This window comes from Crocuta crocuta, unplaced genomic scaffold (assembly GCF_008692635.1).
Source record: "Crocuta crocuta isolate KB4526 unplaced genomic scaffold, BGI_CrCroc_1.0 scaffold45, whole genome shotgun sequence".
In the NCBI taxonomy this organism is placed as follows: Eukaryota; Metazoa; Chordata; class Mammalia; order Carnivora; family Hyaenidae; genus Crocuta; species Crocuta crocuta.
In genome coordinates, this window is record NW_027530544.1 from 1130111 (window position 1) to 1144663 (window position 14553).

Below are 14553 nucleotides of genomic sequence, written 5' to 3' on the forward strand. Positions count from 1 at the left end.
TGGACCCCAAATTTGTGACAAATCTGTCCCAAATGGGTGATACAATCTTTAGACAGCTGTTTGCAACCTCAAGACCACAACGTAGGCAGAAGTGCTTTTCATAGAAAAGAAAGTGAAAGAAAAGGTACAAGCCGGTTGGGCAGGCCCGGGGCGGTGACAGTGACCAGCGAAGCTGGGGAGAGCTGCGCCCTGCTTCTCAGGGCCTGGACACGCGAAGAATTTGGGCACCAACTTGTGACTGTGCGAACAGAGCCCAAGAGATCGAGAGGCCCGGAGCCTGAGGTCGGCCAGGAGCGGGGCAACCAGACCCGCTTCCTGGCCCCCTTCCTCCGGGAGGATGGTAAGGGGAACCACCAGCGGGGGTGCGAAGGGCGGCTCGCGACACTAGCACCCGTTGTGGAGACAGCTCTGCCTTTGAACGCTCTCTTTCTAGGCAAGAGCTTACCGCCGGTCTTGATCCGGAAGAGAGTAGGATGCTGGACATCATTTTTCTTGGAATCTTTGGTCTCTTTGCCCTTAATTTTCAAAAATTCCTTATAAATTAGGCATATTAATCTTTCATCTGTGATAATAATATTATCACTACTATAACGTTATATTATGTTATCCTTTCAGTTTGTCATTTGTCTTCTGAGTTTGCTTATGGTGGTTTTTTCCCTCCATGCAAACGGTTTTTATTTTTATTGGAGAGTTTACTAATCTTTTATTTTACTGCACTTGGAATTTGGGGCATATTTTAAAAGCTTTCCTCATTGCCCAGGTTATAGTCATGCATTTTACTTGTAATGCTTTATTTTTTACATTAGATCTGTGATACATTTGGAGTTTATTCTTGTTTACGATTTGAGGAATGGATCAAACTTTATCTTTTTCCCAAATGGAATCCAGTTGTCCAAGCACCATTTATTAAAAAGATTAGCACTGCCTCAGTAACTTGAGATACCTTTGTCATATACCAGATTTGTATAGGTGCTTTGGCTGTTTCTAGAACTTCTGTTTTATTCCACTGACAGGTTTATTCATCTGTTGCAGAGATGCTTTATTACATATTTTAATGTCGGGACTAGTTCTAAAAGCTCTTCCTTCCTGATGTGTTCCTAGCTCTTCTTATGTGCTTATCTTTACTTATGAACTTTAGGATTGACTTCTGATTTGTGATGAGTGTCAAAAAAAGGTTTATTGGGATTTGAACTGGATTTGCATTAAACTTATAAATTAGACAGCTGACACTTTGAGAGAGTGTTGAGATGGTCTAACCAAGAACAAAAGATTCCATTTCATTTGTTCAGGTTTACTTTTGTGTCTTTAAAGAGTGTTTATAGGGGCGCCTGGGTGGCTTAGTCGGTTAAGCGTCGACTTTCGCTTAGGTCATGATCTCGTGGTTCGTGGGTTAGAGCCCCGCGTCGGGCTCTGTGCTGACTGCCAGTTCGGAGCCTGGAGCCTGTTTCAGAGTCTGTGACTCCCTCTCTCTCTGACCCTCCCCTGCTCACGCTGTCTCTCTCTCTCTCTCCTAGAAATAAATAAAAACATTTAAGAGTATTTATAGTTTTCTTACATAGAATATTTCTTGTTAAGTTTGTTTCTAAATACTTTATCTTTTTTCCTATTATAAATGAGATTTTTCATTCACTGTATCTTCAATTTTGTATATGAATGCTATTGAGTTCTTTGCATTTTTAAAAGTAAAGTACAATTTATATAAAGCATATTTATAATTTTTAGTGTACAGTCTGTGAGTTTTGACAAATGTATACAATCATGTAACAACTACAAGATATAAAAGATAGAAAGATAGAAAAAAGAGTTTCATCACTCCCCCAAAATACCCACCAGTTCCCTTGGAATCAAGTTCACTCAAGCTGAGCCCTTGGCAAATACTTGTCCGATTCTGGTGCTGATAGTTCCAGAATGTCATATAAGTGAAACTATACAGCACATAGTCTTTTGAGCCTTGCTTCTTCCACTTAGCAAAAGGCAGTTGAGTTTGATCCACATAGCTGGACCTATCACTAATTTGCTATTGCACTCTAATTTAATTCCACAGTAGTTAGCGAACATGCTTTGTGTTATTTGAATCCTTTTGAATTTACATATTAAGATTTGTTTTCTAGACAAATATGGACCATCTTGCTTGATACATTCTGTTGTTGGGTTAAGTGTTCTATCGATTAGATTAAGTTGGTTGAAAGTGTTGTTCAAGTCCTTGTATCCTTACTTACGTTATGACTAGTTGTACTGTCAGTAATTGAGAAAGGACGCTGAAATCTCCAAGTATAATTATAGATTTATTTCTCCTTGGAATTCTATCAAGTTGGGTTTTATATTTTTTAAAGTCTGTTATTAGCTGTACACATGCCTAGGATTGTGAATTCCCCTTGGTGAATATATTTATTTGTTACTCCAAAAGATGTAGAATAAATGTTCTTATATTTATAAGCATTTATAAATACATAAATATAGAATCTCTTTATAGTAATATAGATTACAGATGTTACATTATAGATTACAGATATTATATAATATACTGATATATATTTATAGAAATATATAAATATAGAACTTTTATTCTATTACTTTTAGAGTGTTTAAAGTTAACATTTTTTTAATTTAAAAAAACTTTTCAACGTTTATTTATTTTTGAGAGAGAGAGAGTGTGAGTGAGGGAGGGGAAGAAAGAGAGAGAGAGAGAGAGAGACAGAGAGACAGAGAATCGAAAGCAGGTTCCAGACTCTGAGCTGTCAGCACAGAACTCCACATGGAGCTTGAACCCACGAGCTGTGAGATCTTGACCTTAGCTGAAGTCCATGCTTAACTGACTGCCCAGGCACCCCAAAAGTTAACATTTTTAACTCATCAGGGTCTAATCTGATTATGGTTAGATGTTGATTATGAGGTCTGAACTTAAAATCTATTTTTCTTCATAATAAAAAGTAACTTTCCCAGCAATATTTCACTTTCTTATTCCTCTTAATACTTTATGCTAAGCTCTTTGATAAATTAAGGTTTATATCTGGAATTTCTATTATATTTCCTGTCACATCATCTATTCTTAATTTAGAACTATTTAGCTTTAGGGGCGCCTGGGTGGCTCAGTCAGTTAAGCATCCGACTTCAGCTCAGGTCATGATCTCACGGTTTGTGGGTTCGAGCCCCACATCGGGCTCTGTGCTGATGGCTCAGAGCCTGTTTCAGATTCTGTCTCCCTTCTCCACTCATGCTCTGTCTCTCAAAACTGAATAAATGTTAAAAAAAATTATAAAAAGAACTATTTAGCTTTATAATTACTACTTAAAGATGTATTTTAAAAATTGGGTGGAAGATACAGAAAGTTCCCATATACCACCTGGCCCCCCTCAAATTCCCCCATTATCAATATCTCACACCATAGTGGTACACTTGTTACAATTGGTAAATCTACATTAACGTGTTATTATCACTCGAAATTCAGGGTTTTTTTTAAATTTTTTAATATTTTTTATTTATTTCTAGGAGAGAGAGAGCGACAGCATGAGCAGGGGAGGGTCAGAGAGAGAGGGAGTCACAGACTGAAACAGGCTCCAGGCTCTGAGCTGGCAGTCAGCACAGAGCCCGATCCGAGGCTCTAACCCACGAACCGCGAGATCATGACCTAAGTGAAAGTTGGACGCTTAACGGACTAAGCCACCCAGGCGCCCCTCAAAATTCATAGTTTACATTAGAGTTTATTCTAGGTATACTACATTCTATGAATTTTGACAAATGTTTAGTAAACATATATCCACCATTATAGTATCATATGAAATAGTTTCACTGCCCAAAAACTCCTCTGTGCTCTGCTATTCATCCTTCCCTCTCCTCTAATCTCTAATACCCACTGATTTTTTTACTGTCTCCCTAGTTTTGCTTTTTCCAAAATATTATGTAGTTGGAATCATACGTTAGCCTTTTCACATTTGGCTTGTTTCACATAGTAATATACATGTACATTCACTCCATGTTTTTTCATGGCTTGAGAGCTCACTTATTTTTAGCACTGAATAATCTTCATTGTCTGGATGTCCCAAGGTTTATTTATCCATTTACCTATTGTAGAACATCTTAGTTGCCTCCAAGTTTTGGCAATTATGAAAAAAGTTGCTACAATCATCCATGTGTAGGTTTTTGTGTAGACATAAATTTCTAACTTGTTTGGGTAGCTACCAAACAGCATGATTGTTGGATTGTATGGGAAGCATATGTTTAGTTTTGTAAGAAACTATCAAACTGTCTGGCAAAGTGAATGCCATTTTCATTCCCACCAGCAATACATGAGAGTTCCTGTTGCTTCACATCCCTTGTCTGCATTTGGTACTGTCACCACTGCATTAGGTGTGTAGTCGTATCGCATTGTTATTCTGTTTCCCCCTCTCGGTCTCTCCCCCACTCCTGCTCACACTCTCTCTCAAAAATAAATAAAACATTAAAAAAAAAAGTCAGACACTCAACCGACTGAGCCACCCAGGAGCCCCTAAAATAATTTTATTGAGATATAACTTACATGCCATAAAATTCACTCTTTAAAAGTGTACAAGTCAGTGATTTTTAGTGTATTCATAGTGTTCACTGCTACCTATTTTTAAAAGTTTTCATCATCCCAAAGAAACTCCATTTGGATTTGAAGTCACTCCCCTTTCCCTCCTCCCCACAGATTCTGGTAATACTAATATATTTTAGTCTTTGTGAATTTAAGTGTTTTCCTAAGTAGTTGTATCATTTTATATTCCTTATCAGTCCCGTCAACCATCTTATAACAGATTTTTCCCTGTCAGTAACAGAAACTTCTTTCTTTTCAGTAATGAGTTGTAGCTCTATTAATTGACATCATTTATTGTCATGTTTGTTTGTTCGTTTTTCCTTGTGATTTGGTGAGAAGACCTGACCTTACAAAGAATATATTAAATTTTACACAATCATTTAGCCAGAGTTACTATTTTCTCTCTTTCCTCCTTCCTTCCTCCCTCCCTCTCTCTCTATTTTCTTCCTTCCTTCCTTCCTTCCTTCCTTTCTTTCTTTCTTTCTTTCTTTCTTTCTTTCTTTCTTTCTTTCTTTCTTTCTTTCTTTCTGGCAATGAGTGAATCTATTTTCTTTCAAAACATTTAAAACATTGGAAAGTAATACATAAGGCCAAAGCCTTTCAAATCTCAAATCAGATATAAAAACTAACATCGTAAGCATTCTTGTCTCCTTAAAAATTGCTAAGTTGGAAGACCTCAGTACAAAGTAACACTTTTCAGAAGACTGGAAAAAATGGATGAAATGGAAGTGGATAAAATAGAGGAATTTTTAAAATACCCTCCACAAGGCTCTATTTTGATTGCATTTCACAATATTCAAGACACCTGCCTGAGAATGTGCTCTCCTTGCTTGTGGAGTTGAATAGTAGCCGGTAAGAAACCAGTGGTGACTTCAGGATGGAAATAATACCCAATATTAAAGTTGCTGTCATGATTTTTCTCAAAAATATTGGTAAGGCAGACAATATCTTTTACCCTTTCATTTGCAAATTGTGGTTGTATCTTACTTTGAGATTCCAGGCATCCCACAATGGGTTTTGTTTAAAAGTTGTGCTCTTTCTAACTCCCAGTAAGACGATTGCAAAGGATTATGTATTATTACTTCTGATATTTCTAATAACTAGCATTTATGAAGTGCTTTACTCTATGCTAAGCACTGTGCTAAAATTTTACTTACTTTATCTTAAAACATATAGCACTATGAGATAGGTACTGTTATTATCCCCATTTTACAGATAAAGAAATCTAGGTTTAGTGAGAATGAAATGATTTGGTCACAGTCACACTACTAGTAATAATCTGACTTTGGGGGCACCTGGGTGGTTCAATTGGTTAAGCGTCAGACTTCAGCTCAGGTCATGATCTCATGGTTTGTTGAGTTCTAGCCCTGCGTTGGGCTCTGTGCTAACAGCTCAGAGCCTGGAGCCTACTTTGGATTCTGTGTCTCCTCTCTCTGCCCCTCCCCCACTTGTGCTCTGTCTCTCTCTCAAAAATAAATAAATGTAAAAAAAATATTTTTTTAAAATTCTGAGTTTGGAGTGTATTTCTTTGTTTTCTTTTTTTATTTTAGAGAGAGAGCATGAACAGGGGAGAGGGGCAGAAGGAGAGAGAGAGACAGAGAGAGAATTCCAAGTAGGCTTCATGCTAAGTGCAGAGCCTGACGTGGGGCTCAATCCCACAATACTGGGATCATGACCTGAGCCAAAATCAAGAGTCAGACAGGCAACCGACTGGGTCATCCAGGCACCCCTTGAGTGTATTTTCTTAACCACTGTGCCTGTGTCCTCAGATTTCCTATGAGCATAAACAAATTTATTTTTATGACAATGACATATCCAAATAGAGACAAAGATATGGTGAAATTAGTGGAGGGGAGGGAACAGAGAGAAATTAGATTGGGGAAACAACATTGTATTATAATCATCATTATTAATATCAGCTTACAAAATGGCTGCACACACTTGATTTCATTTAGGGAGATAGCTGTTGATCCATGTTCCCAAGATGGTCTTAAGTGGAGGCCAGTGTGCACTCATGCATTCCCAGTAAGCAATGTGGGATAGGTTGTAGTCAACACTGTGAAATTTAACTTTATGTAGAAATATAGTCTCTAAATTTTAATTCTTACTTATAGCCTCTAAATCAGGTTATTATTTAAAATCTGTTTTCTTTTGCTATGAAATTAAATTATAGTACCAATGAACTGATTTTTATTTATAGATGTCAAGAAATTTGTTAATGTTTGTCGGACACTATAGAGTTCAGCGATTTCAGATCTTCCCAAGATTTCTGGAACTGACAAGAACCATAAGGGTTAAAAATCTGCCACCTCATGTTGATAAAATTATATAACAATTTTCTTGGAAAACACCACAAATGGAGGAGAAGGGGTAACCAAAGTGCAGCTTTTCCCAGAGTAGAGTTCAGCCCAGATTGAGTTTTCTGACTACAAAGGTAATTGATTTCTCTTCTTTCTAGATCTTTGCAGTTATTATAATCATTTCATGCACAAATGAAGTCAAATTAGAGGTCACAGAAGTTTTTAGGAAATCCATCAAAGCCACCCATTCTTACTGGAATATGCCATGAATTAACTCAAGGCTTTGAATAGGTCTTTGTGAAGACCTGGCCAAAAGAATTGGTTTTTGTGCAGTAAAAAGAAACAAAAAACAAAACAAAACAACAAAACCCCCCAGACAACAAAAACTTCTCTTGACCTCAATTTCTCTGCAGTTACTACTTCCTCTTTTTGTTTCCCTTTGCAGAAAAATTTCTCAGTTGAGTTTGTCATTACTCATCCCATTTCCTCTCCTCTTAATTCTTTCTTACATCCATTCTAGAAGAAGCTTTAGATCACCCTTCCATCAAAATTGCTCTCATCAAAGTTACCAATGACCTCCTAAACTAAACTCACTAGCCACTTTTCAGGCTTAATTTTACTTAATCTCTTTGTAACATTCCACTCAATGATCACTCTCTCCTTCTAAGTGCACTTTGTTCACTTGCTGCTAGGATGCCACACTTTGGTTTTTTTCCTGCCGTGGTAGCTGCTAATCCTCATTCTTTTCTCATTTTACCTTCTTTTCTTCAACTCTTAATTTAGAGCTCAGTTCTTTACACATACACACACACACACACACACACACACACACAGCCCAGGTGGGATTTGTGTGATATTCCTCAAGCATTCCTGGTTATAAGGACAAAGGAGAGGAAAGAAAACAAATGACTAGCTGATAGAGAGTGCAGTCATACAGGACATGATCTCCATCAGTTTACAAATGTCTTGGTAAATTATAAGAAAAAGGCAATCTTATCAATAGCCTAATTAATCTCTGGAAACTTAGAGAGTCTGTTTCTTGGAGCCCCAACATCACCCCTCAATAGTGATATGGGGAACAAAGGCAAGAAGAAAATGGCAGGTAAAATTAAATATCGTCATAACCTGCAGCCCATTGACAAATACTTGAGGCAAATGCAGCGTGTAACATTTCTCCTGGAACCCCCTACCATCCTAATGTTAATTTAGCCTTACTAGAAGGAAAAAAACCATAGCCTGACAATAACAAGGCCACAGGTATTTTAGGAGACCTCTTTAGCATATCAAAGTCCCTCTGAAGGCTTCCCTTTTGACTTTACCCCCCAACTTCATAGTATAAAACCAGCCATTGTTCACCACCCCAGTGCAGCTCTTTCTGCCCATGGGTCCTGTCCCTGTGCTTTAATAAAATCACCTTNTAGGAAATCATGTTCCTTCTAGCTTCAAGATATATTCAGAATCTGATCACTTCTCAAAGGGCACAATAAGAATTTGGAAAATTAAGTGAACCATTTTAAAGGTAGTAATAGTCTCCCAAAGAGCTTATGCCACAGAGAAGTTTATGTTTTAGATAATATGACTAAATAAATACCATTATTAATGGCCATATCTCACCTACACATCCCCTCCCAACTATGATCCTTAGGAAATGTTGCTAAAGCCAAAAAATATCCCAGAAACTATAGGTGGAGATAGAAGGCTGGGAGGTGGAAGTGAATGAGGTCAAGAGAAGAGACACAAAAATTAGGATCTTTGTCACATAGCTTTGAAGGAAACCAGTCAATCAGGAAAGCCAAAAATTGAGATCCTCTCTAGAAAGAAAAAGAGCTTAACTTTCAATAGTGGTTTTTTTTTTTTAACTTTTAATGTTTATTTTATTTTTGAGACAGAGCATGAGCATGGGAGGGGAAGAGAGAGAGGGAATCACAGAATCCAAAGCAGGCTTCAGGCTCTGAGCTGACTCCAGTACAGAGCCTGATGTAGGGCTTGAACTCACGAACGTGAGATCATGACCTAAGTTGAAATCAGCCACCCAACCAGCTGAGCCACTGAGGTGCCCCTCAATAGTGGTTTAAGAAGCTAATAGTCTTAGGACTAGACTGAAATAATATCTGATTCTCCATACAGCAATGAATGGATACCGCTGGACTTATTTTAATGTTTATTTATTTTTGAGAGAGAGACAGAGTGCAAGTAGGGGGGACAGAGAAAGAGGGAGATACAGAATCTGAGCTGTCAGCACAGAGCCCCACATGGGGCTCGAACCCACAAACCAGGAGATCATGACCTGAGCTGAAGTCTGACACTTAACTGACACTTAGCCCAGACACCTCATAACACTGGACATTTTCAACTGGTACTTTGTGAGAAGACAAATAGTTAGTACGGGTTCCCTCACTTAGCAGACTTCTACATTTAAAACTAATTCTTAGGACTCATGTCAACCTCCCAAAGTTGCAAAATATGAAGATCTCATCTCTTTTGCATACTTGTCACCTAGTCCTTAGCTAGTGTTGACATCTGAAGAGCTTTTTTTAAAACCATTAATTATGGTTATACTCTGGTAAATGGTTAATGGCTAAGCATATTCAATGTCTCTGGATAGAACTTGCAAGCTGGGTTAGCTAAAAGCCTCAGTCTGCACTCCAGCCATTGTTGAGCTAAAGAAGCCAGCAGGGGACGCAGAGTGATATAGAGTACAGTGCAGCAATTTACAAACTTTTTGTAAACCAGAAGGCACCAAGAATAGATATTTTATATCCCAACCCAAACCTTATACAAACACAAAAACATTTGTTGTGATTTGGAAAAAATGTTTTGCTGCAACATGCATTTCTTGCTATGGAACTATCATACTCTGTTTTCTATTCTATTGGTTTGGGTTTTTTTTGCTTGGGTTTTGAGGCTTTTGTTGTTATTGTTGTTTATAATTTTTTGTTAAGACCCTTAAAATTGATATTGCTGGCATAGTTATTAGAGGTCGGCATTCAGCAATGACTTTGACACAAAGGATTAGGGAGGTAGGGGTTTTAACCTCCACTATCTCTACCAGCCTTACTCTTCAAGCCGTCCTAAATAAGCATACAATCTGTGCTCGTTTTCTATTGCCCCATACCAAATTTAGTGGCTTTACAGAGCAAACATTTATTATCTCATATTTTCTGAGGGCCAGGAATTTGGGAGCAACTTAACTGGGTGATTCTGGACGAGAATCTCATGAGGTTGCTATCACCTGGTTCTTTGGGGCTGTAGTTATCTGAAGACTTGATGGAGACTGGAGAGTTTCTTCTAGGCTCACTCACATAACTGCTGCCAGAGGCCTCAGTTCCTTGCCATGGGGGCTTCTCCATAGGGTTGTTCATGACATGGCAGCTGGCTACCCCCAGCTGAGTTATCTGAGAGAGAGAGGGTGGCAGGGGCGGGGGACATAGTGCCTTCTGTAATCTCGCCTCAGAAGTGACACAGCATCACTGTGTCATATTCTGTTGGCCACAGAAACCAACTCTGATACAAGATGGAAGGGAATTATAGAAAGGCACAATTACCAGGGATCATTGGTGCCATCTTACTTACGCAACTCAAGGAAATACTGCTTCAAGACAAGTTCCATGTACCACCCCCTACGTCTAGCCAGATTGTCACTGCTAAGCCTTCTATATAGAAATAGAGCACCACTGGCCTTCAGAATCTCAAGGATATATACCTAATTTCTAGAATTTACTAGCTGGATAGTGATGGCCATGTTACTTTCTTATTCTCTGTTTTGTCATTTAAAAAGTGGATATAGGGGCCTCTGGGTGGCTCAGTCAGTTAAACATCTGTCTTTGGCTCAGGTCATGATCTCAAGGCTTGTGCGTTCAAGCCCCACATTGGTCTCTGTGCTGACAGCTCAGAGCCTATGGCCTGCTTCGGATTCTGTGACTCCCTCTCTCTTGCCCCTCCCCCGCTCATTCTATGCCCCTCTCTCTCTCTCTCTCTCCTTCAAAAATAAATAAACATTAAAAAAATAAAAAAAAGAAAAAGAAAAAAGTGGGATATAAAACCTATCTCACAGGGTCATTGTGAAAATTAAATTAAGTAGTATAATATTTGTACACTGCCTGACACAAAACAGTATTCAATAAATAAAGTTATTGTAATTATCATATTAAGAAAGAGTATTAAGAAATCCCTTAGATGTTTTTATAGTAGCTCCTAAGCCACATAATCTTTTCCCCAACTTGTGCAGTTACTCTTTGGACTTTCCTTAGTGCCCTGCCTTTCCTTTCATGCTTCTCAAAATGTCTTGGGGTCCCTTTTACCCAACTGCTATATGTATTGCTGTAGAGGACTCACAACCTTCTCCAGAAGGATTGCCTTCAGGAGGCTAAAGGTCTAGAGACTGGAGGTTCCTGGGAGTTTATATTAATCACCCAACCAGGATGACCTGTAGGCAATAAGTGACTGGTATAAGATTCAAAACACCCAGCTCCCAGTCTCAAGGTTAGGATAGCACCATGATGCAATTTATATACTCCAGAGCTCCTTGCAGGGTTAGGCAGGAGCCAGGCTGAACCTGAACCACATTCTCTGTCTTTGTCTCTCACTTTCTACATGTTTTTCCTGAGGGTACTACATTAATAATTCACTTGTAATGAATCCTCATCTCAGGCCCTGCTTCTAGGGAATCTGATCAATTTTATGAAAATTTTTATTACAGTATGCAATTGTTTTTAATATTTTTGACTATTATAACTATTCCTTTAAAAATGGTATTGGCTTGTGGTGCCTGGGTGGCTCAGTTGGTTAAGCATCTGACTTTACCTCAGGTCATGATCTCATGGTTCGTGGGCTCAAGCCCGGCATCTGGCTCTGCTGACATCTCAGAGCCTGGAGCCTGCTTCAGATTCTGTGTCTCCCTCTCTCTCTCTGTGCCCCCCTTTTGCACTCTGTCTCTCTGTTTCTCTCTCAGAAAAAAATAAACATTAAAACAATTTTTTTAAGTAAGAAAATAAAAAATAAAACTTGTATTGGCTTTACTTCTAACAGTTCATTTTTAATTGCTCATGCATTATTGTTTGTATTTATTGAATCTTTAAGAGCTAAGTTTCTTGTTTTCAGAAAAAAATATCACCTCCCCAATATTATAATGAATGTCAATGGAAATATCAGATTAATTGTACAGACCTTCACTGCAAAGTAAACATGAATGGAATAGATCTATCACATTCAGGAAGAATTAGGTCCATTGTATTAATGAATGTCACATCTTCCATTGAGCTGTCTGACAGTGGTACTATTTTAGGTAGATATACCATATTTCAGTCTCATTAGTATCAGGATTTCTTTTTGTGCCAAAGATTTTGTCTGAATGTCTACCTTTTATTTTTTATTTTTTTTTTTTAGTGGTGGACACCTACATGGCCGAAAAGCTTGTCTTTAATGAAAGGCCCATTACTGTGTTTCCACATTATGTGACCTTGGGTATAGCCTTGCATGGAAAGTAGAAGCCCTTGAGAAAGTTGCCAGCACTATTTTGGGTGGCTCTGCATCCTCTCATATGGAGGATCTTGCAGAAGAAGCATCACCTGATTGGAATGATAAATTACAAAAGGGGAAGGCCTCACTCTGAGGTAACATGGCACCAAGTGAACTGTAAGAGGCTAGAGGTAACATTCAGGTCTGCGGCCACTGAACTCACTCAAGGAAGAACAAAGATCAACGTCATCAAGACCTGGAATGAGGACATTTCTAAAAACTTCTGCCATATCATCTCTAAATATCAAATCACCAAATTGAATATGAAGCCAGCAGTATGGGAAGACATAAAAAACAGCATACAGGATGATAAGATTTCTATTGAGTCTGATATAGTCAAGGGGGTGGTCATAATAACAGGTTGTTTGGAGGATGTGAAAAGAATTTAACACGACACGAATCGTAACACTGAAAAGGAAAAAACAATATTTGATAGAGAATGTGACTGGTTCTTCTAGAAGGTTTTCTAGTCTTCATACCAGTGCTTGGAAAGAGTCTATACCCAAGGAATTCTCAGGGTGGGAGGTCATTTTTTTGTTTGTTTGTTTCAAGTTTTTAATTTAAATTCTAGTTAGTTAACAGAGTCTAATGTTCGTTTCAGGAGTAGAATTTAGTGTTTCATCACTTACATATAACATCTAGTGCTCATCACAACAAGGCCCCTCCTTAATACCCATTTATCCCACTGCTCACCAGGGTGGGAGGTCATTGATAATGCTTGCACCAAACATACCATAGCACATGCAGGAAAGCATAAAAAATGAAATTCTTGAACAAGTGAAGAGGATGTTCAAGAAGCCCATTTCCAGTCCTTGTGGAGTTTTCTGTTTGTTATAGAAAGTAGAGTGTGGAAAATTCTTGAAGATTATTTTAAGCAAAAAAAGTCATATCCTTTTTGAGTTAGATCAGGCATGGAAAATACATTTCATTTCATGGGTTACCTCTGATCAAATGACAGTTGTTGCCTGGAATTCTGTGTTGAGCAAAATCCTGAAACTCTATCTGGATTGATTGAAAAAGAGTGTTGATAGCAATTCATGTCTATGACAAATGTGGATGACAAGGTATATGGGATGGGGTGGTGATATGTCTCATGTTTTTACATGTGTGTGACAATGTGACAAGTGTGATGATATGTCCCATGTTTTTACATAAGTGTGACAATACTGTCAGGTAGATAAGCTCCTCTTGTAGATTCTGTGAAGAGCAGATTCAAGGATTGTGTCCTTTATCAGCTAATAATTTGACTTTGAGTAAGTGGTTTCATCTCTTTGTACACTGGTTCCTCCCTCCCTCCCTCCCATGAAGTTTCTGTACTGGATGATCTGTGATGAGCCTTTAACTTCTAAAATTCTATGACTGATTAATAGTCAAGCTACAAATGGGTTGTTGTGGAGAACTAAGGGGTGTGTCTTAGTTTGAGTTCCTTCAGAAGAGAATCTGAGACAGGATTCAAGTGCAAATGATCTAAATAGAAAGGTAAAAGATACTGATAAAGTGTGTTATCAAATCTGTTATCACTTAATCACACTGGGGAAACTCAGACTGAGGCCTAGCTGGAAGGCAAGGTTGCTGGGGTGGTTTTACAGGAATTCCTGTCAATCATTGGATGAGGGCTTGGTGGGGGCTGGTGCGGGGAGGGCTGCTTAATTTCCCTGTGATTCCTCTCTGCTACATCTGCAAGCAAAGCTGGCTTTGGCACTACAGAAAGTCCTCGGACAAGGAATACAGCTAGAGGGGTGCCTGGGTAGCTCAGTCAGTTGAGCGTCTGACTCAGGCTCAGGTCATGGTCTCATGGTTAATGAGTTCGAGCTCCACATTGGGCTCTCTGACAGCTCAGAGCCTGGAGCCTGCTTAAGATTCTGTGTCTCCCTCTCTCTCTCTCTGCCCCTCTCCTACTCGCTCTGTCTCTCTCAAAAATAAATAAAAAAAAACATTAAAGATAAAAACAGAAATAGAGCTGGAAATAAGACCCAAGGGCCCTTAAACAGTAAGAGTCAGGGAAATATGAGCAGGGTCTGCTAAGCTAGAATTCTTGGGGAAATAATTAAAAGAGCTAACTGGCATTTGGAGTGTTAAATACAGTCGGTACTCAAAAATTGTGGTAATACATTATTTGCTTTTCAATCTTAGGGTTGGGTTATGAATTGAGTTAGAGAAGTGGGGAATCTAATAGTTTCTGTT

The 14553-nt window shown here is 38.6% G+C and overlaps 1 protein-coding gene across 1 annotated transcript in view; it reads left to right on the forward strand.

The window, feature by feature from the left end:
• The first annotated feature begins 285 nt into the window (after positions 1-285).
• The window catches only part of PARP15 (poly(ADP-ribose) polymerase family member 15), a 40735-nt gene continuing 26467 nt past the window's right edge, over positions 286-14553 (forward strand). Inside the window, exon 1 of the mRNA XM_077767734.1 lies at positions 286-340. Within this exon, the coding sequence (XP_077623860.1) occupies positions 338-340 (3 nt within the window). The 5' untranslated portion in view covers positions 286-337. The remainder of the gene's footprint in view (positions 341-14553) is intronic.